Raw genomic sequence first — 26,538 nt, 5'->3', positions numbered from 1 at the left:
GTGAACTGAGTGGAATATCGCATACTCCATCCAAAGCTATTCCGAGTCTCCTCCAAAGACGAATACCTACTGGTTTCGGAGAGTCACCAAGCAACGATCTTTGCACTTCGCTTCTAGATCGTCTGCTAATGCTTTATCTACTAGCACTGGTTCAATTCGGGGTGTTCATTGCAGAAATATCAATCTCAAAATCGCTGAGTCGATGTTCATACCTTCAAGCAAGGGAGGGTAACTAGCGAACTTTCATCGGGTAAGGGCTCGTCTCCTCAGAGGATCTTGGATGCAAGGGTCCGACTTGTATATTTCAATATGTCGGGATCCAAATTTGAGAGGAAACGTGCCTCTCAGCCTCTCATATGCTGAGTACTCCCGAAGCGGAGGGGCGGGCCGCATACTGTCGAGTCCGTGTTTGCCGTAGCAAGCAAGCAAAGCAAAGCAAGGGACGAACCTGTGTAATTTCGGACCCTTCTCGACTCGAATGAATGAGAAAGCAATGTCGATGTTGTTATATAGTGTCACATCATCCCTGGGCCTCCTCGGTCGAATATGTCAGCTCCAAGCCTCTGTCCTCAATTGCTCTGGCAGCCCAAATCATCCTCCCTTTCCACCAGTACGACTAGGTCATCATCATGGTCTCAATTCCAGGCGTTCCCCCTATTGCCCCGGAACAGATGAAGGATGATAGACGCGCTGTCATCATCCACTCTTGTGTCTGGCTGAATGTGGTTTCCACTATATGCCTTGCCCTGCGTCTGCTGTCACGCCGCATCCAAAGAATGAGGCTCGGAGTCGACGACTGGATCGTCATAGCTGCACAGATATTCAGCTATGGACACGCAGCAATCATGATAACGAGCAAGTTCTACTTTCAGCCGAAGGTTTATAGGACTTTGTTACTGACGAGAGAGAGCATTGGCCGCCTACGGAGAAGGACAGCACACAATAACAGTCATCATGAAGCCAAATGCTGCAGAAGCCCTCGAGGTATTAGCGAAAGTTAGAATACCCTTTATCCCAAACAGAGGACTCCGCTCTCTTTGATACTCTCTATTTTACTAATACCAGTCAGTGTGGTTACGCGCTTGCAATCATAGGTGTAGCCACGCTCTGTTTGGTTAAAGCCTCAGTCCTCGCGCTATACCTTCGCATCTTCCCTCAGCGGCACATTCGTCTCGGTGTCTATACTATTGGGGCGGTTGTGGCAGCATACTGTCTTTCTTTCGAAATCATGCTGATCTTTGGCTGCCACCCGATCTCACTAGGATGGAGCAACGGTACCAAAACCAAATGCCTCAACCCGACACGCTGGTTTAGCACGACTAGCACTGTCATTGATACTGTTCTCAACGTATTCATTCTTGCACTGCCCGTACGGGCAATTGTCCAGCTTCATGTCAAAAGATGGCAGAAAACCGCGATTATTGGGCTTTTCCTACTGGCTGGCTTGTAAGCAGTTTCTGGCCTCCATACTCATATGAATACTCACATCGACGCAGATCAACTGCATCCGCATGGGTTCGATGGTCAGGAACAGAAGATTACTTCAAAGATCCAAATGTCGACCAATTGTGTGAGTACTTATAGTATAGCCGACGTGGGACTGCGAGGCTTACTCAATTACAGATTCGGTCAATCTAGCAGTGTTCCTCGTTCTGGAAACCGCTACTGGCGTCATGGGTGTATGTCTGTCAACCATTACCCCCATACTCAGCTATTTCACCCTACGCCTCGGCTTCAAACGAGCTTCTGTGGCTCTCAAGAAAGCAGATGTCGCGGGATTGGTTACGATCGGTGGTAGTGATGGCAGTCTAGAGAGACCTGTACCACAACCTGAATCTAGGCCCCGTCTCTTCAGTCGACGTCATGGTGTGCGAGACACCTCCCTTGAAGAGCGACGTTCATTTTCTGAGCCCAGGAGTGGCACCGCTTGAAGTCATTGTCAAAGGAGTATGACGCGGTATTGACAAGGGACGGGAATGATCCTGGGCAGGCATGGTAGTAGGTAGCTGGATCATTTGAGGATTGGATTCGGGGGAGGCTGGTACTTGTGTCCTATTACAAGTTTGGCGAAGAAACATTCTGACACATTCTGATGAGGAGTCTTACTAGCGACTCAAGACGGGTTTACTTACAGGTGAATGGGTTGTTGATGGCGTAGAAACGCTACGAGGTGACGGAGCCGGAGATGAGATACTCGAACAAGTACGTACCAATATATCTCTCAGTGCATGTACATTACCATACGGTGTTTTTTGGACTCTGCTTTGACGTTTACGACGGGCTGGAAATTTGTTTCCGCCTTGCCAGGAAAAGGCTTCGCGTACCGCTGCCGTTCTCTCTGGTGACCAGTTCATATTAACGATAGGAACAGTGACAGTATCATGTGGGAGTTTTCCCTGAAAACTCGTTACATTACTTCCAAAGATGTTTCTGTCGTCCGTTACTGCTGACTTGGCTCAGTCCCTTTTGGGGTTGTCATATTACCCTAGGAGACCTGTGGAAACCCTTAACCACTTCGATACCGCCTCAGCTACATTATAAACTTGGAAGTATTACGTTATCTATGATGTATGTAGCTAATAGTAGGTAGTATTGTCGCTACGAATAAGAGCCCTATGGGGTACATTGGCACTGGAACTCTTGATAGCCAGACAGGCAGCCCTTGGTCAGCCGTTCCCCTCTATCTACTTGTATCATCTGCCCATCTTGTGAAACTCGTATTGGGCCGTCCATGGGCTTTCATATTCCACTATAAGTCACGATTGGCATCAGGTAGTACATTGTCACAATCCTAGCTGCGAACGAAGACCCAACGCGCGTGTCACGCGTGACTTGCCAAACCTGACCATTGCCTGATATCAGACATATGTCAGTATCTTCACTCAGCATGAAGTGTAGCGAAAAGTGGCTGAACTTTGACGCACTGTCTTTTCACTGAACAAAGACTCCTTCCTGAACGGTTGTCTGTTCAGTTCCAAAGCAAGTTGCGCTATCGTCGCCTTCCGTGCCATCGTCATTCAGGGGTAGGGCGATGCGGCGTGAGACTACATATGGACATTCCCCTGATATGGTACCGGTAACTGCCCGCTATGCCACTGAGACAAGAAGCGGCTCTCTCGTAAGCCAAGTAACTTCTCTCTCTCTCTGCGTGTGTGCGTATTGTGTGCGATTAGCTTCTCTCGACCAAACTTGTTGAGAATGTGCCCCTTTGACAGAAGCTTGGCTCATGCTGACACCCATATGAATACGTAGACATAGGACTAGCCAGCGGCCAATAATTCCTCGAGGCATTCCTGGTAACAACATGTCATCTAGAAGACAGGGCCTGAGGAGTAGTACTTGAACTCAAACGAGCTCCAGGCACGAGGTTTCTGTATCCCTCCAAAGTACCAGAATGAGCAGCCCAACGAGCTAGGCTTCCACAGCGTCTAACTCGTGGCGGTCCTCACGCTCCCCCTCGCCGGCTTTCACCTGCATCAAGTCCATTAAGCACCTGTGGGACAGCTACAAGTCAACGCACATGTCCAATCCGTACATCACCATGGATTTTGGCCCATCCCCGAAGTCTCTGGGCAGGAAGAGGACTCGGAAGTTGAAGGAGGCTTGTTTAATGTTGGTTGATGTTGGGTCACGTAACCACAAGCGAAGGCTATATATCCTTACGCCTCTTCAAGATACGCATCAATGGCATCCTGTATGCTGCAGCAATGAGGCGGTGTTAGTTAGCCAACATGGCATTATCACTGTATCTGGACGCAATACGATATCTAGAAGTAAGATATCCAACACGTACAACAGTTAACAAGTCCCAACTCCTGGGCTCCCACGACACGCCTCTGCGCCAGACCTCGGCAGCAGAGCTTCCTATCATGGCTCTATACATTCACATGCCTATGTAGCCAGCAAGCTACGGTTATTTTTACGCGAGGGAAAGAAGGAAGTGGCTTGGGCGGATACTACATCGTTTATACTTGGGTGTATCATGAGGGGGCTCGTAACAGCACAACTTCGCCCCCTTTCAAAAGTTCCCAATGGCACTTACTGACACGAACGAAAGGGCTAGCACTGCACTGTAAATTGCTGTATTCCACAACCGGTACTTAGACCTCTGAAAGGACCAGTTGCCATGAACTTCTTGAGTACTTGCTTGCCCGCCAGGGCAAGCATTGGGTATGTACATCCCCATTTCATGTAGCTGGCTATCTCTCGGTGCCGGGAGTCGGTCCCATCAGACTCGCACGCGCGATTTACAGGCTGAACCTGGGGACCGAGATCTTGACCCATACCTCGACATATGATGTGTGTCAACATCATTGGAAGCTTCTTGTTCGAGCCGTGGTTGGTCCACTATAACATGGCCTTGGATACGTAGAAGGTGCCTGGTCCGAGCAGCAAGCAGCAGCCTAGCAGCTATTTCCCCGAGAACACGCAGATAGCCCTGGTCACGGGTGTCTTCTAACTACGGATGATCATGATGACGCACTATGAAAGAGGTATCAAAATTCCGCGCAGTTAAGCGCACCGACACGAATGACGAAAGGACGTATTTGTGCTTTCATATAATGCTAGCTACGCTACTAGGCCACTTACTTCCTTAACCCCCCTGAGGAACAGTGTAAGGAGAAGAACAGACCGGCTCTGCCTACGAATGGATGGACGGATCGTCTCCTCCAGAGGAGAAGGTTGGCGTCTCCGCCTCGTTCGTAAGCACTCAAAACCGATTAGTATGTGTCTGATCATCTGCCGGGTTGCAAAAATGTGGTTCTGTGTGCGACATGGAGAGAAGCTGCGGGTAGAGTTGCTTTGCATGCCTTTCTAGCTGTTGCTTGCTTTCTCTCCCATGGATAAGGAAAAGAGAGAGCTCGTACAGTGTAGGTGGCAACTTACTACTAGGCGAAAAGACAAAAAAAACGGATACGGGCTACCACTGTCGAAAGGAAGGTATGCATCTACATACACATACGAAAGAACATTGCATTGGGCAGTGAGTTGCTACCCTAGCTAGCTCACCTGCTTAGCTACTTACCTCGCCTTCACAGGATGGGGTTGTCATTTTTTTCTGGATCTAGAGATCCCAAATTTCGGTAAACAGCCCGCGCCCGACAGGCCGGTTGAGCCCAGTAGCCTGAAGAAAACCTTGAATAGGGGGGGGGGTGCGTGGGTGGGCTGCAGGAAAGGGTGTCAGGGTGTGGGAGGCTGGCCTTTCACACCGCGTCTTCTCAACCGAGTGTTACGCAGAAACTCTTTGAAACGGCGGAGGCTGAAAGAAAGGCACTTTGCTTTCATTCGAACGCGTTAGCAGCGGGTGAGCCTTGCATACGGGGGGTTGAGATAACGGGCTCGTGTCAAAGGAGGCAAGGGAGAGCCTTAGATTGACACGGGAATAGTAATCTGTCCACCCAAAGAAATATGCATAGCCGACAACGAGGTGCCCACGAGGGCCCTCCCAGTAGTGTAGCAGCCCAAATGGAAATCCTCAACCACAGGGGACGACAAAAACAATATGTAGAGAGCTCTTCTAGGGCTTAGCGCTTCTCGGGCTGATTTGATCCATATCGTACCAGACCAGGGGGCGCAGGTGTAGTTGTCGAAGATTATCCATCACTGCCGTATGCCGCAACCGAGATAAGGGGTCGTTGAAAATCACACTACAAGAGTCGAAATCTAGGACTTTGATGATGAACCCTCATGACTTGTGCGTGTGTCTTTCTCGCTATCACATGTCCTTCAAGGTGCGTGACGGTCACGGGAAGTCGTCACAATAACCTTTACCTCAAGGCGCCGTGTGGCGACGACGGTGAGTGCTATCGACCAATTGGCAGAGCGTTGCATTCACATTGCAGATTAGGGGGTAGGGAGGCGTTCGACGGGCCGCCCTCTCATCCTCTTTTCCTCTTTCTACGCTTTCCATCTGGCGGACCTGGTCCTCCCACTCTCTCTGGTGTGTCATTTGGAACGATCTGGTAACTGTTGGTATTATATAATGCATTGTATCCAGCCGTGGGTGGCATTGGATGCTCGGGTGCTTGACGTTGTGCCACCCAGAATCCCAAGCTTCCCTGAGCTCGGCAACTCGGGATTGGATGACAACAATTTCGCTGCCGTGAAGGTTCCCCAGTCCCAGGGGAGTGGACTCGAGTTTCGGCTCTGTCGACAGCGAATCACAGTTGTTCGTTTCCTCTCATCCAATACATCGTTAATGCCGTGCAGACACCGTACAAGGAAGCAGCAAACTTGACTACTTAAGTAGTCAGTTATTAGCAGTAGGGCCCGCCTCTAACCGTTTATATGGCTGCTGTTGGTAGTGAAAGAGCCTGCGATCTGGATAAGAATATGCTCGTTTGTTTTTTCTAGCTTGGGGAAGGCGGCACAAAACCTGCCCTACGGTGGGGTTCACAAACTAGGCGTCCCAGCTACTCGGGGTACAACTTTGAGCTGCATGGCCGAGCCAGGGTTTCTACTTGCATCAGGCGATATGCAACGTCTGGACCAATTGATCAAGCTGTATAAAGGACTTTGCAGGGATTTAGGTTCCGTCCCTCGGCCACTATGCCATTGAAACGGCGAGAGAATCATTACAAGAGTCTATACCTTGAGTAAGCAATACGGTGACGATCCATGCCCCACGAATCATGAGTCATGACCCTTGAGGTTTCCTTGTCCATGGTGTCTGGATAATAACGGCAACGCGGACCTAAGGGCCAGTTCTGGGTCACTACCCGGCCTAAGTTGCTGCTGTTCATCCTGCTGCTGCCGTTCCTTCGTCCCTATTGGCCCGGACTGCGTCATCAGACGTATACAGTAGAGACATCAGGACGATTTGGGAAAACTGAGGCGAAGTCGCATAACAAGTCTCGTGGGCGGTGTTGTGTTGTGTGACACGACATCCACGACAACGCAACACACGACAGCTGTTAAACCCGAACGTTGATCAACCCAAGATCGACCGAAGGGTTATTAAGCCGACCTGCCTCGAAGGCGGCAGCTCTAAGCTGGCAAGGGAATAAACAGACGACTGCACTTTTACATTGCAGCAGTAGTGCCCATTTGATATTAGTATGGAGCGATGCGCAGACGGGACCAGCAAGGACCAGGACAAGGAATATGTAGACTTTGGGGGTCAAGGTGTGCTCAGACCTGATACTGGCCTTTCTGACCGAGAAAAGGACGTTGCCTTTCTGAAAGGACGTCGAATCTAGTGCATCAATAGCATATCAGCCCTGTCCAAAAGATGTACAAGTGGTGTAGTGTAGTGTACGGAGTAGTGGTACCTTGCTTGCCCTTTCGCTCCGATTCCTCCACGATGGAAGAGCCGGTGAGTGAGATGAGATGTAATGCGATGCGATGTGATTGTGGGCAGAATTCACCGTCATCGTGCTTTGATGATCCTCCCCGATATCGATTCCGGCCTTGACCTGCTATACACTTGGATAGCCCTACCATACCACCTAATAAGGTAGCCAATTCGGACCCGAAAATACGGAGAAAGTGTTAGTGACGGATGGGGTGTCAAGGTGTGTGTTTGGACCTTTGGTGCTGCTTTGACGCGGGCCAACCCCTGGCAAGCAGCAAGGTGAGAAGTTTCGTGGGGCGCGCCGGCGGAACAGCCCTGTCCAGGTCCAGGATACCTCCAAATCCCACTCCGACTGTCAGACTGTGCTGCAAAGAAGCTTGGGCGCTCTTCCCCTTCTTGGCCTCGGACAGGCGGATGGGCTATGTCAGCGTCAGCACCTTGATCAGTCTATTCGACTCGTGGTTCGCTGGGTTGCAAGGACGAGGCACTGTCCAGAGACGGCATCCTACTTGCTGCTTACTGCTTACGTCTTTTAGCAGTCGTAGTACTTTACGCATCTGGGTATGAGGAACCCCGGCTTCGGTTACATCAGACATATACTTGACCTAAGGTGGGGACTTTTATAGCACATACCACGGAACAAGTAGGCGACGTCAGAACTGCCAAGATAGAGAGGTGTCGTACTTTGGGGAAGTAGGGAATGACCAAAACCCATTTGTGACGAGTCGGTCAATCCTGAGTACTTATGGATTTGCTCGCTGTTGATCATCATGCCAAATATGCAATGGGGAATTGATTGTGTCGCCTCAACGCCCCCAGTTGCTGTCGCATTGCGTGCTCTTGCGGTTAATGCTCCTGCCGTGGCACGGCCAATGATTCGTGCTTGGACGTTGAGCAGATTGATTATGTGCTTCAGTGTTTGTATTGTATTGGGGGGGGGTCGGCATACCTAGGTGACAGGAACCGCATTCCCGCATACAGATTTGCTGATATGATTCACTTTCACGTTTTGCATGGTTCGCTCGTGGGTCGGGAGGGTTATGGTCATGGTATGGGAGTAGTAGTGGTAGTGGTCGTGCCGCATTGCATTGCTCGCTTGGTTCTACAATTTACCGGCCGCGTGGGAGCCAGCGCTAAGGTGAGCCCCCCAAGGAGCAGACCATACCTACCGCGACGAGGAGGGAAAAAAAGACGCCGACGCGCGCGACAGTCATTACTCCAAGATGGATGCCCTGGCGAATGAATAGCCTGATTCGTCACCTTGCTCCATCGAATCGTACGTCTTCTACCCTCGTCTGCCTTTCTTCCCCGACCCATCACTCTACAGAATAGCTACCGTGATCCGTACCGTACCGTGTCGTGTAGTGCCTGCCCACCCTCCACTACGATTCTCGCAGTGGAGAGAGAAGCGAGCGAAAGAGAGAGAGAGAGAGAGAGAGAGAGAGAGAGAGAGAGAGAGACGGTGAATTATGTCTTGTCTTTGTCGCACTTGATTCAGGCATTCAAGGTTGCTCGCACCTTACCCGAGTCACTGGATCCGTTCTGCACGTGGCCCAAAACATCCAGTCACTTGAATTTACTACCTTCTTACTTGCCTATCGCATGCAGGGAGAGAGACTTAACGCCTTCTGCCTCACTGCCGGCCGAGATGAGACTGCCACTTTCTTGCCAGAAGCAGCTTGTATCCTGCAAACACGCGGGCTGGCGCCACCACCGAGCCCCCTTTCCTCCGTCATCTTTGCGCAACCGCTGCAGATGTTTGCTACGCGTAATTCCTGCTTTCGCTTTGTTTCTCTCTGCCCGCTGCCCCCCCTCCCTGGCCGACCCTCCCCTCAATGGCGCGCGAAACACTCAAATGGAAATGTGCCACATACATTTCTCACACCCTCATGTACGATCCAGACCCCTTGTTTTCGTTCTTCATCAAACGTAGGCGTGAGGAGGAGGGGGTACACACGCCCGTTGGGCTGTTTGCTACGTACCAAAATGTCACTCAGTGCATACATATGCAACCTGTATCTATCTCTGACAAGCCACATTATATACTTGGATACCAATGTAGATGTAGATGCAGCCATAGAGCCTGATTAGTGCCAGAGAAGGGGCACGGACAACAAGACTACCAAGGCCTTTATGCGAGAGCGAGCGCCGATTAGGGAAGTGGCAGACACGCAATGCTGTTTGCAATTCTCTTTACATGGGCACCAAAGACAACTCATGTACTCCGTACATGGACTTTGACGCAAGGAGTTCAAGAAGGTTGCTAGCGTTGCCATACATCTCAACATGGACTCTTCAATGCGAATCCGGCACTGCATTCGTTTGCTGTACGTCCAGGATCAGGGGTTTCGAAGCAAATCTAATGGCCCACAGTGAATTTCTGCTCGCTTAGAATTCTTGCTATCTGAGATTGGAGATGTATTGAATCTATCAATTTCGTCCCCTGCGGCAGGTTTGCCAATGTGCATTGCTCTGCTTTTCCCGGCCTCATCGGAGGTAGGCCTTTCACTAAGCAAAAAAGATAAAAATAAAGACAAATCGACAGGCGCTGATTCAATCGCCTCCCATCTCCCACATGCCTAGTAGTAAAAACAACCTCAAAGGAATGATGATTGTATGACAAAAACAAGCCCATATAAGCCATACAGGATGAGCCGCCCCATGTAGAAAAAAAGTCGGTCCCCAAAACGCCGTTGGAATTCGAGTAGATCTGACTGTGCAGAAATGAGGTATCTTTCTGGGTAAAAACAATACTGAGATGTCCGGGGTGCTGGCCGCTCTAAGAAGGTGCATTGAAGCTAATGTGTCTGATCGCGATGCTTGTCGATGGGTATCGACTATGACTATACAAACGCCTTTATACCCCGGTGTGTGATGAATGCTTGAAGGGGGAAAGAAGCTGGCCTGAGTTGCTAACGCATACGAGGGCGCTGTTGGTTGTTCGATGATAAAGCCTCTTGGTGATGGGGCATGTAGATGTTGTTGTGGTGTTGTTGGTGGATAATGTGATCGCAAGCCTGCCGCGCGACTTGTTCGCTCCGGGACTGGCCCATGGACATCTCGGGGCTCGGTTGGGGGTATAACGCCCGGTTTTGCGGGATGTCTTGCAGTGAGGAGTCTGGCTGTGGGCTCTGCGTCTCCTCCTTGAGGTAGTGGGAGAAGAGGCGTTCATCATCTTCCTCGCTGAGCTTGACTGCGTTGTGATGTTCGAGCCCACTCATGTGGTCGTCTTCGTCGTAGAGTACCGAGTCATTCAGGTACTGGTTCATAGAAGTCGGGTCATATAGAGCACTGGTGGTGCAGTTACGGCGACGGCTGCTCATCTTGCGTCGGCGTCTAGCCTTCTTGGGGTCGAACTCGGGGTCGAACGCGTCGATTCCCAATTCGATCAATTGCTTCGCTACATGTGGGGTTTCAATCTTCCAGTTCTGAGCCCCTCCCAGGTCGCGGAAGATCTTAAGGATCTCTGTGATCCGGCGATTCTCGTATTCTTCTTCGGCTTTGCGAAGTAACTCTTTCTGTAAGGGATGTGAGTACTTGCCAAGTCGTCGAAGCAGACATAGCTGAAAAAGGGTTACTTACTTCACTCTCGGGCCATATAGCGTATCTGTGCACGGCACGAACTACTCGCATTTGCAGGGCTGCCCGATCCATTTCGGGGTGGTCCTCACCAAACTCCCTGGCGACAGACTCCCACATATTCGTGCCCTTTAGGTCGCCGTATTTGTACACGAGCTCGATAAGCTCGTGGTCCGCTGGTTTGGCTTTATCGTTGAGTCTCATCCTCATTTCTGGGGGTACAAGGGCAAGGCTGCGTGGGTTCCTGGCGTTCGACCTGGCAGTAGCACCGCTGCCGGACCCTTCGTTGTTAGAGCCTTGCTTGGACTCTCGCCGCTTCCTTTGCCGCGACTTTGGCGCCTTTCTGTGGGATTTTGCGGGGGCAACGTAGTGGCTGGTGGTGATGGGAAGGTATGGCGTAGAGTTGCTGCCCAAGCCTCCCATCGAATGGAAATCATGCATGGATGACATGCCCGGTGTGCTTTGAAGTATTGGTACGGGTGCTGACGTTGTCGAGATGCCCATTGGTGGAGAAGAAAACATAGCGTTACTCCTAAGGAGATCGTGTGGCTCCCACGTGTGGCAGTGTTGAGTTGCAGTTACCGTATAGGCCGGAATTTGCCATTGCAGGAGGAGATATATCGTCTTGGTGTCCTGTCTCTGAGACGGTGAACGCACCCCAGTAGGGCTGTTCTGATGAAGACACCATGTCCGTGCCTTCGGGTGAATGAGACGTCTCAAGTCCATGGATTCCTAACATGCCAGTACTGGTCGAGTTCATGGTCATGGGCGACGAGGCCTGGCTGGGAGGCATGTTCATTTGCTGGTTCGCATTGCTGAACCAGCCGCTGTCACGCCGCGACGGTATGGTGGGAGTGGGTTGCTGGGATCTGTTTACTCCCTGTGCATATATATTCGCCATCTTGTTGGGAGCGTCTTCTGATGGGGAACGAGCCACGGAAACAGGAGTGGGAAGAGAGGAATCATAAGACATATATGTGCTGAATGGGGAGGCCTGAAGGGGGGAAATGAGTCATCTGCCCTGTCAAGCCATGGAGGGGGGATCGCCAACTATATAGACTTACGGTAGAGTAGGCCACGGCCTGGTCTTGGGTAGTATAGGCAACGGTCGTAGGTATTGACGAGGGTCGTCCCTCTTCAGATAGACTCGATTCACGCGAACCACTGTCGCTGGGTTGAACCTGCCTGGGCTGTAGGTGTACGTGCTCTCCCATCTTGAGTTTGATGGCTAGTCGATTATGCTCGCACAGATCCGAGTTGTCAGATGCACAGCAGTCTCTATCTGAGGCAGCACCAAATCGAGGGGTGACTGATGCCTGAGATGCGATTTGGCACATGGGTTGTGTTGGAAGTGACTTCACAGAACGAGAGATGAGAGTTCTCTTGGGGGTTCAAATACAAAAATCTGGGAAGAATATGTCTCGATAATGTCAAGAGCAATGCAAAAGAGAGCATGAGAGAAGATGGATTATATCATGAAAGGAGGAAGCCCGGTATCCATGGGTCTTTGTAGGTCATGCCGAGGCGGAGAAGGTAGCGAGTGGATTGGATACTTCTTAAAGCTACATCGATGCTTTACTTTCAAGGTGTTGCTCTACTTCCTCGATACCTACAGGGATACGAGCTCGATAGATGATCATGTACCGGGGAAGCTACATGGGTCACCAGCAACAGGGGTGGCAGGCCTGGAAGGGGGTACGGAGTCTGGCCACACCACGAGTACACGAGTACTCCCGAGACTATACAGGTGGCACACCCCATGTACAGATAGCCGCTGTGTGGTCACTTGGGGATACCCCTCCCCCTGTGCCGAGCTATTCAGGACGTACATATATACAGAAAAGATGGGGTGGAATAGCTCCTCATGGTCCTCACGCAGGCCTGCCGACTTGCTCATCATGAAGGCATAAGCGCCAGAGACAAACATGATTGGCATGGTAGAACAGGGCTTAGCAAAGTTTGGCGACGGGTAGGGTATACATGTATGGTAAATCAGGACCACTTCGGGTAGAGAGCTTTAAGTCGAACCCTACCAGGGAAGACGTAGGGCAGACAGGGTAGTATATCGAGTGGTAGACTACTCCACTGCCCGTTTATCTCGGCCAGGATATGCAAATTAAGCGCAATGTATCCAGTTCCCAGCATCGACTGATGGCATCCAGAGCTCGCACACTGTGCACAGGTATCCACACGGGTACTTGGAGCCCTAAACCCGCCGTGATAGGTACTTGACGAGCAGGGAAGCTGTGCTCACGACACATCTTATATGCGTGTCGGGATGGGTTATGCAGGGTACGTATTAGTTCTCGACCCAAAGACGTGGTGTACGTAGCTGGCGATCATACACAGCATGCACAGCCTGCACGGCCGCTGCGACCTGGAGAACCAAAACAAGAGAACAAAGATTCTGATCTGAGTCTCATGTGTTACGGTTACCGCAGACCACATTATCTCTCCGATTATGTAGGCTGTGCGCACCTAGCAAGCTTTCAATGGACAGGCGAGAGGTATAGAGCCAGACGGTCTCAAGAGGGAACATATGGAGGGGAACCTTGACTACTTAGCAAGAGAGGTTGTCCCGAGGGTTGAAGAAGTCGGGCAAAATGGCATTTCATTTTCTGCATGGGAGCAGGAGACGGGAGGATCAGGACCCAAGCACTACACCGTTAGAGAGCGTGGGGAGGAACTCGGCAAAGGGCGAGGAGGAAACTAGACTTGGACCACGACGGATAGAGAGGCCAGGCCGGGTGCAAGGATCATTGGAGACGGTAGTAAGCCTCTCCACCGCGCCTGTGCAGCCGTGACTGGATAGAATTCTTTCGGCTCGAGGTTGCGCGACCCGCAGCGAGCTGAGATTGGTCACTTTGTGTGTGGCGGCATGCCTGACAATGCGCCAGAGACGGCCTGAACGTTTGTGTTCCTGCAGTCAAGACAGCTCCACTAGGAGCGCTTATTAAGGATTGAGTATACTCAATTGTTCTTCTGTCATCTCCATGGAAATGAGGAGGAAAAGCTGGGCTGTAAGTCGACATTGTGGACAGGCTGAGTGGACAACGGATTCTCCATGACACGACTGCCAGGTTAGTCGGTTCCTTCTGCAGAAGCGAGAGAAGAAAGGCTGCGGCGAAAAACCTGGAAAAGAGAGGTACTGGGTAGGTAGGGTAGCCCCCTACCCCACGCATTTTGCGTGATTCAGGTAGACAATGATGCTCCGGCGGAGAAATCCAGCCAGGCAGGGCAGGCAGGGCAGGCAGGGCAGGCAGGGCAGGCAGGGCAGGCAGGCAGGCAGGTAGGCGTTCTTCTGGGAGAGTAAAGTCGAGATTTGCCTGGTCGCGGGCTCGCTCGACTTCACCCGTCCAAAAAGCCCACTACGTTCACTGCGGCCACTGGAATTGCCAGATCCAAGGATACATCAGAGATGCCACCATGGTAATCTACCAAGGTAGGCAATCATCAACCCGTCCAGGGTCGTGAGTTAAACCGAAAGAGGTGGTGTGTGGCTTCAAAAGGTGTTCGGAGGTTCGTTAAAAATGGATCAACGAGGTATGGACAGGGGAGGAGTGGGACGACCCTATCTCGCATTGATTTGATAGGACACGCCCCCTCCCCTGCCAGCCCCTGTCGCTATATTTGCCTTGTGGAAAAAATGGATCGATGCCAGTGTCAATGTCAGTTGTCACTCGATATGTGAGAAGAGAGGCATACGCGCAGAGGGGAAGAGGGAGACAGATACGACATTGAAAGGTCGGGTTCAATGCAAAGGACGTACGGGCATACATACCGAAACGAACATACCTCCATGCTCCGATACCCTGCTACATTATTGCCCTATAGTAGCCAGTTCCTAGTAGGTAGTTCCTAGATTCATCCCTACAAGGAGTCGATCAGGTGGAGGAGGAGCTTGAGCCATCCATCCATGCCGGGGAAAACAGAGGTGGATAAGGGAAAACTGGAGATATGGCCTCTGCAGGGCTGGGCAATGTTGCATGGGCTGTGCCACCGCGCTCTTGTCCGCGCACCTCGCGGCTGTGAAAACCATCAATCTCACCTATCTGCCCACCACGCACACCTACTAGGCGACGGCCCCATAGTTGCATCCAAACCGCCTTGACTAGCTACATCCATACCGGGTTCTAATAAGGGGGGATGAAAGACTGGCGGCCGGCTGCAAGCGAGCCAGCGAATGGTGAAATGTGTGATGATGTGTAATGTGATGGAGTCGGTCCCAAAAAGACGACGAACGGGGGACCCTGAACGGGGTTTTCAATGGAGCACAGGCTCCGATACTCTCCTTCTGTTTGCTGCTAGTTCAGGAAAAGCGGTGGGTGGGCAGCGACTTCTGCAAAACATTGAGCATACACACATGCACATACATACATTAGTATTGACATAACTTATCCACCTGTAGTGCAAGTTGCGTAACCGTCGTCCGTCGCGCAAATGCAGAGATCGACCATAGGGCACTGCAGCTCAATCAGGGAGGGCGGCGATCGCCACCAGATGGTTGACGTGGTTGAAAAGTCGATGAAATGGAGGTCTGTGACGATATCCTACTCAAGCCGATATCAAAGAGGCATGGATCATCCAGGGGCTTAGCCTTATTAATCCAGATAATTGCTGCCCATGCAATAAGAGACAGAATCGCTCGAGCAACGTCCGACATGTACCGTCAGGTACCCAGATACGAACAGTGCACGATAGACGCCGCCGCCAGATCATATGTTGGAACAAACAGCGTCTATTCGATCGCGCGTATAAACTCTGATTGAACCAACAGGTGTCACATCAGCATGAGTATGTCGTATTTCATGTAGGTAGCTAGCGATATTCAGTCCACTCCGAGTTGCGTTATCCAGATAATCGGGTCTCGTGTTGTCGCAGTGGTTGTGTGTAAGTGCCACTGCTTCGACGTACCACTATCTTTTATGACAGAGTGGTAAATGCCGTTGTAGGCGCCCTGGCACGCAGGATTGCATGAACTCGCGAGCCGACAAGGTGGGATAAACAAGCTCAAATCGGCAAGTCCAGGGTTCCCCGACCTTGAGAAACAGATGCGAGAAATTTACATGGGAGCAAAGAGAGAGAGAGAGAGAGAGAGACAAGGGAAAGGAGAGAAGTGTCACTCTGCTGCCATTGGGCGATTTTGTCAGTGTCGGGTCTCTTCAACAGATTACCTCATTTCTTGCTGCAATCTGGAATCCCCATCACAACAAATTGGAAGCGGTTTCTGGCCATGGCATGGTTCGCGGGAATCGGGCACCACGGAAAGCTAAAATACCCAGGCAGAACAGGCAAGGCAGAGAGGAGGCATCCGCGCAAAGCGGGAGGCTTCCTCCACCCGCTCCTTCCGTCTTCAGCCCTGGTGTTTGATGCCAAGGTTAAATGGGTGGAGCGATTGCCAGAGTGTACGTACTGGGTATCTCGTTCAGGGAAGATCCGGAATGCACGGAACCTTTTTGCTCTAGGCCCCAGTACAGCAGTGTTCTTTCTGTGTCCCAGTTCCAGCACTGAGTTCAGTGAAAGTGTAAAATCAGTGTGAGGGCGAGTGACGGGGAGGGTACATGGCAATCACTGTGCTGCCATGTACAGCTGAAGTAACGCATGGCATGGAAGTCGGTGCGAGTCAAGAGAGAAAACGACCCGCGCTTAGTGCGACAGTACTTCCGAGTGATGGATCACCCACGGCCATTGGGCTCATGGGAACCCAAGAAAAAGCGACACTAGTATCTTGGCCAATCAACGGGGGTTCCAGCTGGTCGGTTCACGCTAAGAGATGGGATGGTGGGGTGGGGGCCAAAAGCAATTGCAAGCATTGCAGCTAGGGCCTGATTGCAGCACTTGCTTGCTGCAAAGCACTGGCATTTTCGAGGCACGCACCGCACTGGCCTAGCACTGGCCTAGCACTGGCACTGGCACTGCACTAGCCCCAGTCTCAGCCCCATGCACCAATGAGGTACCTGTACCACTCCGACATGACATTTCCTAGCAAGCAAAGCAAGCTGGTGGATTAACCGCGCGACCGCTCCCCGTAACGCAACCATCGCGTATGAACGGCTTCCTGATTGGGCCCCGTTCTCGTCTTCCTCGCCATGGGCTTTGTCCCGTCTCGAAACACCCGCCCCAACCGTCGTTGGGGCTGACAGAACCAACAGACACTCCCACTACTCTCGCGGCATGGCATCGTCATATTACTGACCAGGCGCTTACCAGACGCAAAGAAAGACGCGGAGAACAGATGCACAGTGCACAGAGTCTCTGGACAGGCTTCCTGGCCTCAAAACCTCGTGATGAGAATGAAGCCGGTCTGGCTGATCGAGCCACTCCTGCTCGCGGCATCCTGGGCTTAGAATTCGCATTATGCATAGTACATACCTCCAAGCAGAGACGGGGAAATTCCGTCCTGCTTGGGGCTTTCAAAGTAACGCTGGTGTTGTACGAACTCAACTGCCTGTGTAAGTAGGTAGACCGCAGCTCACCTCATGGGGACCACTGGAGACAAGCGCTCGGCTCACCTAGAACCTAGCAACTTGGAGTAATAGAACAACACAAAAGTCACTTCTCGTCGCTTATTTTTATGGGTAGAGTTGGACGAAGGAAAACACGGCCGTGTTCGTCGGCCATTCATGTGTGTCGGCACTACCAACGGTACTCTTGCGCCTAAGTCAGTACATGGGCGAATAGGTACGGAATCTTCCATTTTGCCCACTTGTTCCACCATCTCCTATGCCTTACTTCATGTTGTGACTCGGTAACATCATGATTCGTTCCACAGTATCGTCTCTTCTGATGTTTCGGGTACTGTCTGTTGCTTTTAGGCAGGTACGGTCGGGGGTAGAGAAATCACTCCCACACACCGCAATCTGCGTGCTTACAGCCAGCATTCGTGGCTCAGGCATGGGACTGCAACGGACAGACCCCCTTGTAGGCACAAGCAGTAAGGTTCACCTCCCCATTTGATTATACCGCCGGGAGAAAGGCACTTTTTGAGCTTCTTTAGAAACTCCGTTAACTCGGGGGAGTTCGGCTTCGTCCCCCGTTGTAGCCGCTTTGGACTCTGTCTGTACCTAGCTGCTGACTGGCCCTCTTGGAATCTGTACCATTGCCGAGACCGGGGCTCCTCATTCCGGAATGCGAGGATTCATGATGAGAGGAGATAGCGCTGTCAGATCAAGCTCGCAATTACATTGGCACGTCCCCTCCTCCTTTGTGCTACATGTTTAGTAGATCCGGCGTGGCTACAAGGAAGGAGCCGACAAGAAAGGGAATTTTCCCCTCTGCTCACCAACAGCACACCCGAATTCCTTGCCCCTCTCCACAGCCAACACCAGAGACAAAGAATGCTAATAATTCGAGTCTTTGGTTTGGAGAGTATCTCTTCGGTATCTCGGCTTGTCCTCCATCCACCCTTAGTGCTGTGGAGGGGGGAGTCTCTCCCCTTCCCCCCTTCCCCCCTTTCTGCTCTAGACGGCCTAGAGACGTAGCACCTCGCAGCAGGTTTGGGCACATTGGGTGCCCCCAATGCACACACAGCATTGGCTCACCTCCTCGACAGCAGAGCGAATTGCAGGGTGACAGATGGATAAGAGATGTGGAGTAGCTGTGTGACCACCTCTCATTTTGAGAAATGCGGAAGCGAGCCTGTAGGATCAATAGCACCTACCTTGAACTTGCATCCGCCTCCCCGATATGCCGCTTGAAGAATGAGCTCTCTGTAAGCGGGCATGGCCAGTCAGACTCTGAGCTTGGGGTGTGCCCACTCCTCCCATTCTTAGTATTATTATGGGGAGTGATGGTGGTGACAGACAAACGACGGATGTCACTAGGCAGGTGGTATACTTGCCCTCTGCTTCGAGGCCGAGTACCATTGCCCCAGGCTTCTTGTACCCATAACGTTCCCGTGTATGCCCCGTGAAGCTTGACAGTGCGGAAGATTATACTTCGGCACTCACTTCTGTATCCTGTCTGCAAACGGATGCTTTAGTGGCCAAGGACGACTCTCAGCCTGTGAGATCATTTCGTCTGGCCGGGCATGTTGCGGCACCATTCGAGGCCCCCCGGCATCGACGCATACGTATCATGCGTCATACGGGGAATAGAGTGATGACCCTATGGCCTGCATTCGCCACACCTCTTTCTTCCAAAGGGGTTCCGGTCAGTCGCGTGCCGCGCAGCATCGAAGACAGCAGTGCCCCCCTCCCCTTAGCGAAGATTCTAGAGTGGGAGTCACCACCAAGAGAGTAAGAGCGAGCACACTCCAGACCGTGGCACAAACACGATGGGTCTACTACTCCCGACCTGCATCAGGCCCCCAAGGGACGATGGACAGTATAGCGAATGGCCCCAAGCTTAGCTGTGCTTTGCCACGTTCCGTGACCCTCCGGGGCCCCATGAGATGCTGCCGGCAGGATTCGGAACTGGTACATGAAACACATGCGCAGGTGTGAAATGAGTAAGTAATAAGATTAGGGGCCGTTCCTGGACGCGCATTGGACGGGTAACGAACGGTCACACTTCACCAGTCTGCAAAGGCGAGTGTTGCAATCATGGCCGTGGAAGACCCCTCGGACGACAAGGCACAATGGACGGTTCGGGCGAGGCTGATTTCTGATCTGCCCTCCGGTGGAAACCCAAGCTGCAGACTACTGATTTATAGCGCTTAGCAACGAGGGGTGAAAAGTTGTTGATGCCATCTCAATTCGTTGCTGTGGGTGCGCAGCAGCCCTTCAGGCGGCCAAGTGGAAATGCTGGTGCGAGGTCGGCCATTTCGAGGCCCGCCCGCGCCCGCGCCCGCGCCCCCGTATCGTATCGCCATCTTCGGTATGGCCGTTTCAGACCACATTCGGGCTCCCTCAGTTTTTTAGCTGGCTTACTAGACGGTAAAGTGGCCAGTCACAGCACATCAATGATGGGTTTTAGGGGGGGTTTTAGGTCTAGGTTACGCCTCGGGCCCCACCATGCGGCCGTCTGCGCGACCGGTCGAACAGCGAAAGAACAATAAATAATACGCTGATGATGATTGACTGATGAACGAACCCTCGTTCTTGACATCTCCGAAGCTAGCGATGAGCAGGGCGTGACTGAGTATCCGCACCCATACCACCCCTGCTTTTTTACAGTTCGATAGCTTCGACTCCTTTTCGGCCTATATGTGCCAATGTCCATGAGAAGTAGTGAAGACGTATCTCCATGACTCCGTGCCGTTGCCTGCCCCTGCCGGGATCCGGTCTGGAGCCAATAGGCACCAAGATCGCAAAGATCCGCAACTGCGCGAGATGCACGAGTGAGGCAGAGGCGGGATGAGAGTAGGATGATGATTGACCGAGGGAGTAAGGGGAGGACGGCTTTGTTTCGTGTGAAAATGGCAATTCGAGATCCTGCCGACTGTTGCTGGAGACGTCCCTTTCTCTGCTTCCCGCCCATCTGCCAATGAGCTGCCACTATATCACCGAGACGGCCAGACGACATCACATCGTCCTCGCTCGTCACACTGTCCGTCCACTCTCCAAACCACTGCCCGCTCTTCTACCCCCCCGTGCGTTCAGCCATGTGGGAACCATGAGAAATCTCGGCATGTCAGACTGCAGTCATCATTCACCCCATTCACCCCATTCACCCCAGAGTGCAACATGGGGGCAATAAGAAAAGAAAGGGTCGGCGCTCGTCGGTCGTTGCTTCTGAACGGGACGGCAGCATTCGATGCGACCCTGCTCACCGTTGATTGCCTAATTTGCGTCATGATATCCGAATTCATCTACAAGCACGACCAATGACAAGCAGTGGGCCATGAACGACGTTGGGGCGTGTTGGTTTGGACGAAGGGGGAGTTTCTTCGCTCAACCTGCCCACAGCGGCGCGTCTAGCGCTTGGGGCATCAAATGAGAAGCCAGACTCCTCATGCGAGAAACCAGACTAGAATTAAAGAGTAGGTAAGAAATGAAAAATACCTTATCCTTGATCTTCTTCACTGCGGCGAGCCGGGCCTTGCGGGACCTTATCGCCGTCTTTGGGCTTGGTGTACAAGGAATAAGAGATGGTCGCGGAGGTGGCGCTCTCGTTTGTACCCCCAAGTTGGGGTTTGGGTCCGATCCATCCCAATGATTTCCGACAGAGTCAATGGCCACCAAAATATGAAAAGTGATTCCTTGGGATGGCTACAATGCGAGCGAGCGACTGTCATGCATGCGACGCAACTGACAAGTGACACCCTGTTTGCTTGACACTACCACGCATTATCATGATGGATCCTCTTCGGTCTTGAGAACATGCCTAAAATAGATGTTTTTGGAAAATGGGTGTGCTCATGTAGGACGCACATGTTTTAGACTCTGGCCCCAAGGTCCTCTGATCTCGAGCGACACTGACAGACTGGTTCCGATGATGCCCGTACTCGGCAAAAGCAGCAGCTTGCTTTGAACCCATGCTCGACGAGTTCCTAACGACCGACCATTCTCACTTTCGTAGTAATTAAAATGGCCGAGTGAGTCTTGGAAGTTAGGCGTAATGGATGTTTATTGTGTGTAAATTGGTTACCTAGTTATCTCATGAACCCATTCATTACTTGCAGCAAAATAGCGCCGCCCATCAATAGACCCCCTGATTCCTGGAACTGTATACTTCATATAAAACCACGACGAGAGGGCCGTATCGTGTCTCGCTCCCGAAAAGAAAGAGCCTTGAAGGAAAACCCCTTACCAAGGCGGAAACGCTGGCCTTCTAGGAGATTTAGTATACTAACAGGGTATTAAAGCATTCTCCGCAAAGAAACAAACCCTCCATAGCCAGCATATCGTGCAGTTAAAAGCAATTTCCCGCATCGCTAATCATCCCCAGTTAGTCTTACGCCAGTTGATTTAAAGTCTGGTATCAAAAGGCTCTACTCCATCAGAGCCCACAACGGGTTTCCTACATTCCCTCGAGGGGCGCAGGCAAGGAATAGTTGAAGTCCAGTAAGCCTTCCACCATCCAAGTTTGAGGGTCAAAGAAATCGTAATTCGAATCACTTCCGTATCCGATCCCTGTAAGCATGCTGTTGGCACCCGCGTTTATGGTGCTGTGAGCATTGGGCGTCAATGCGCCGTTTCCAGCAATGAAACTGGTCACGTTATTCTGTTGAGGCATCAAGGTGCTGTCTAAGTGGGTTGAGGATGCTGAAGACTCGTTAGCCGAGTCTGGATTAGTGGCTTGTTTGAGGGCTACTTGACGTTAGCCAGGCATCATCCGTCATGGGTCTTGGCCAAGAATAAAGAAAAGGGGGAGGGGGCGGCAGCAAAGTCATGTGGACGACAGGTACTTACAGTCAAGAGTACCACGCCCTTGAGCTTGGTACTCCTCCCTCCATCGCCAGATGGAGTCAAATACAAGACTCATACTGTGTCTACAGCGCACCTTCAACTGCAGGCTATCGTCGATCTCTGTAGGGTCCCTGTCGTGGTGAGCAGTACTGTCCACCCGAGCACCATTCCACATCTGGACCATAAGCTCTGCCAATCTCCACTGAAGGTCATTGTCCACGACGCTGGTCTTTCTGATGGCTTGGATGGTTTTATGGAAAAGACTCCGTCCTCGCTCGAAGTCAACTGTAGTCTTTGCGAAAAACGACCTGAGTAATTTCAGAAGCGCAAATCCGGCAGCCACTAACATCTGCTGAATGTAGTTGGTGGCAAAGCGAAGAATTTGGTGGTTGCTGTCCTGAAATAATAAATCAAGGAAACCAGACACCGCTCGCCATAGACCCATTAGATCATCCATGTATCCGGGTGTGGCGCTCGAGTCGAAGAAACCAGCAAGGCGCATATGTATAGCAGCTGCCCTTAGATGTACCTCGACAATAGGTGAGAGACGTTGGGAAAGAATAGACGCTTGCAATTCTTGGTACTCTCGACGATAGACTCGCATAAGCATCGCGCGGTGCTCATCACCGGCCACACCTCTCGGGTCACTGGCATTGCTATACATTTCCTTGGAGACCTTGTCGCAGAATCGCTCGACTCGGAGTCTGGCCTCCAATTCAGGCGATAAGGTAAAAGGCCCGTCCTCGCCGGGGCGAATAGCAAGCGTCCAGTCATAGAGAGTACTGGCAGGTTGGCCGTAGCCTGTACCTATGGATTGCGCAACTATATTGCACACGGCCCAGGTGGTGACTCGATCATGGAGCTGATCCTTGTTAAGTTCCACGGACACCCTGGAGAAATCCTGGGTATGGTTCGGACGATGTAAGCCGATGCCGGTGGCAGCCTTCATCATCACACCACACAGTATGTGTGACGGGTCTGCAGTCGTAGTGCTCGTTGGTAACGGCCATGTACATATGAGACATAAGGCTTTGACGACAAAGTAGCTGTTGGGCACATCGCCGACCGTGCTCCAGAGCAGGCGATGTAGAGGCCCCCCCGCCAATTCATGCAGAATGCTGGGCCGCGCAGGATAGCGCCGCGCCGCTATGGCCACAATGGACCAAAATAGCAGTGCATGCTGTTGAAAGTAGAGGTCGGGTGACTGTTCCGGGTTGAGGAAGGGGAGGAAGGGATGGTAGTACGCGAAGAATTCTTGGAACAGTCCATTGACGTCCTGCTCGGTTAGACGAACTGTTTCCAATTCGTAGGCGTAGTGTGTCGGGATGCTATATGAGCCACCCCTCTTGAGAGTGAGGAGGGAGTTGACAGCCTCGTCGGAGCCCATGAGAGAGGGGTTACGGGTATGAGAGTAGGCGCTATTGGCGACGGGCGACTGGAGTTGGGGTGTCATGTCGTCGTCCTCTTCCATGACATAGCCCTGAGCTTTGGCCTGCTGCATGTTCCGTCGCAAACGATCGATCTCCTTCTCCATCTCGGCGTGTTTCGATCTCTTGCCTACGCGCTTGAAATTGGATTCGATTTTACATTCGAGCTTCAAGCGATTGCATCGCGAACAGCTCTGGAAAGGGTCTTGTACAACATCGCACCGCAACTGTCATTTGAAAGTGCCACGGTTAGCCTATTTTTGCTGAGAGATATGCGCGCATGTATGTCTTGGGTTGAAGTCCTACAGCTGGGTTGTACAGTTTGTAGCCACACCCGTCGTCCACGTTTTTGACTCACTTTCTGCTGGCGACATTCGTTACAAGCGCGCTTGACGCCCGGCTGACGCTTTTTCTCTGGTTCTAGAAGGGATTGGTCATCGTCCATGCCAATGCCACTCCCGGGGCTGCTATCCAGACCACCGATGCTGCGCTTTCTCTTAATCGCGGAGCCCAGGCCATGGCGGGCGCTGACGGGGGATGTAGGACTCAGCGACGCGGAGGCGGCGCCGGTGATGGAGTGGCCATCCATACAATTGGACGAGGCCGGGTCGGCCGAGCCAAGGCGCTTTTCGTGAGAACGTGGTATATTAATAAAGAGCAGCGTTTCCACTTTAGCATACAGACGAACCAGCGAGGCGCTGGATTTGGAGGTCCGAAGTCGCGTTGTCTGGGATCGAATGATGGATAGTCGAAACGCTGCCGAATACGGAGGGAAAGTCGAAATGGCGGGCTTGAGCGGGCGGGGTGAACAAGCGATAAAAAAGACTCGATGCCGAGTATGTAGTACCTTCCTCACTTTTTTTTTCTGCTTTGCTTTTTTCCTCTATCCTAGTGGTACTTGATGCGGGGATTAGTTTAGCGTAACTGACCTACCTTAGGTCAATTCGACACTTTGGCGCCCAAGCTCCTCCTTCACTTTTCTTTGCCTACGTCGAAAAAAAAGACTGACGGCTCACGAGACCCTTTCTCCTCAATATCAAGTGGGACTCTCTTCGGATCATTGTTTTGTTTTCCCGTGCGGGGGTTCGCTCTAGGGTAGGTTTGGAGGTACCAAAGGGAGAGTACCTCAGGTACAACCGGCCGACTCTGAACTTAACATTGAAACATCGTGATAGAGAAGGCCATCGAGACAAATAGCATCATCCCAATGCTGCAGTAGTAGTCTTCTGCTATGTACGCCAAAGTTGTCTAGTTAACGACTCGCCCTAGAATTGATGCGTTGTACAGCTCATCATAGTTCCCCAGTCCAGTCCTAAGACATGCAAGTAGGGTCCGATTAAAGTGGCATTAGGTTCGGAACACTCCGGAGCCGTGGATTCGATTGACACATTTGAACCCGCTAATGACAGCGAGAATGGATGAAGTCTTAAAAGTCGGTGGCTCTCCTTACCTAAACACGGGGAATGACAATATATACTGTAGCTCTAGCTGCTATATGTATCCCCGGATATAGATCTATAGATTCATGGGTTACTCGGTGTCATCAATCTATAATATCAAACCTTCTGTGTAAACTGTTGAATCTTCTACAAACGCCCCTGGACTTCTAGCTTGGATTGTTCGCCATATTAATACAAAGGATGAATGCCAATAGACTCTATCTCTACTCAACAAGAAGCCATCCATCTCCGCGAGTGCGTTGTGAAGGTGTCATCAGTCGTCAGTGGCGGGTTGAGGGTGAGATAACTGGTGCCCAAGCTGTCCGGTTGCTTCTCAAAATTAGCTACGTGCTATATCGACAGCAATGTGATAGTGTAGCAAGCCCCTATTGACGCAGCTGTCAAATATGTTTTGGGTGGGAAGGGACGAAAAAGAGTAAGAGATCAGATTCGAGTCTTTTCGTAAAAAACCTGAGGCAAGGGAGAAAAAGGGGAGATACAGCGTAGAAAGGGGCCTTCATGCACACGCACTCGTGCAGCTACCTGCCAAATTGGAAACCTTCCACCCGGTCGGGGCCGCTGGTTCGTCTTTCATCTCGAGCTGTTGGTCTAGTAGATGCCCAGAAACCAAGCGTGAACAGGTTCCAGGACGTTGCAGCCCCCGAGCCACCCGTCACCAAGTCGGTACCCAATGATCTTTGACCGCCATAGCAGATTCTTGGACATTGACAGATGCATAGTCCAGTACGCACACTATCCGATATGCCAGGAGCAAAGATTGCGTTACCTCAGCCGCGAAATGATCTCACCACCTCACGTTCGTTATTCTCGCGATAGCTATCCCAATGTACCATGGAGCATCAGTTCCAATGCAACCATCTTGGAGCTGGCGTCGTAGTGTCTCGAACAAGACTAGTTGTCCGTTCACCCAGGCGTGAAGGTATAAAATTAACAACCCCCAACTATCGGTCTTTGCAGCGGAATATTTGCCACTTGAGGCTTGCGCAAGGTGAGATTCGCAATGGCACGTTGTTGCATAGATCGGTGTCCGGCGATTTTGGAGTAATCAACAGCATCGGTTAGTGAGTGAACCACCTTTGGATCATGGATATCTAGGGAAGCCAAAGAGATCCGACCCAGTTCTCCGGTTCCTAGGTTTTGGAGGATCTGCTCTCGAACTATGTTGGCTGCTGTGCAGTTCGGCGGCAAGGTAGAGATGGAGATGGGATGAAGGACACCTTATGCAAGGAACGAGAAAGGACGTGTTCTGATTGGCTCCAATTGCCCTTTCCTATCAACCGCCAATCTGCAGGGAGTTGAATTCAAATGCCGAGAACGATTATCCTCTTATCAATTGAACGAGGAAAATCTAATGAAACCATACCAGAACCATTATCGCATCAATTGCGCCCGAGCTGGTCCAGTATCGCCGAGTTACCAAGGGACAGGAAACAGAAGAGTGCCGCGCATGTGTATGCACGCCTTGCATCGGTAAAGTATCGTTTAAG

General features: G+C 51.6%; 3 protein-coding genes across 3 annotated transcripts; 1 reads left to right on the top strand and 2 right to left on the bottom strand.

The window, feature by feature from the left end:
- Positions 1-629: 629 nt before the first annotated feature.
- PG994_007573 (uncharacterized protein) lies at positions 630-1,931 on the top strand (the record flags this gene model as incomplete). Its single annotated transcript, XM_066858982.1, has 4 exons — positions 630-878; positions 1,070-1,446; positions 1,497-1,570; positions 1,624-1,931. 4 exons carry the CDS (start codon positions 630-632, stop codon positions 1,929-1,931), a joined length of 1,008 nt encoding a protein of 335 aa, XP_066715924.1.
- Positions 1,932-10,206: 8,275 nt separating this feature from the next.
- On the bottom strand, positions 10,207-12,809 carry PG994_007572 (uncharacterized protein; the record flags this gene model as incomplete). The annotated part of the gene is made up of 5 exons (XM_066858981.1): positions 10,207-10,812; positions 10,877-11,355; positions 11,456-11,735; positions 11,938-12,253; positions 12,703-12,809. 5 exons carry the CDS (start codon positions 12,807-12,809, stop codon positions 10,207-10,209), a joined length of 1,788 nt encoding a protein of 595 aa, XP_066715923.1.
- Positions 12,810-21,775: 8,966 nt separating this feature from the next.
- On the bottom strand, positions 21,776-24,229 carry PG994_007571 (uncharacterized protein; the record flags this gene model as incomplete). The annotated part of the gene is made up of 3 exons (XM_066858980.1): positions 23,950-24,229; positions 22,168-23,818; positions 21,776-22,065 (listed from the first exon to the last, which is right to left on the bottom strand). The coding sequence occupies exons 1-3, from the start codon at positions 24,178-24,180 to the stop codon at positions 21,776-21,778; spliced, it is 2,172 nt and encodes a 723-aa protein (XP_066715922.1). The 5' UTR covers positions 24,181-24,229.
- Positions 24,230-26,538: the final 2,309 nt, after the last annotated feature.

Source organism: Apiospora phragmitis, assembly GCF_038363925.1.
Source record: "Apiospora phragmitis strain CBS 135458 chromosome Unknown utg000007l:1.0-2108841.0:1.0-2111359.0, whole genome shotgun sequence".
Lineage (NCBI taxonomy): Eukaryota > Fungi > Ascomycota > Sordariomycetes > Amphisphaeriales > Apiosporaceae > Apiospora > Apiospora phragmitis.
This window is presented reverse-complemented; position numbering and strand designations above follow the sequence as displayed.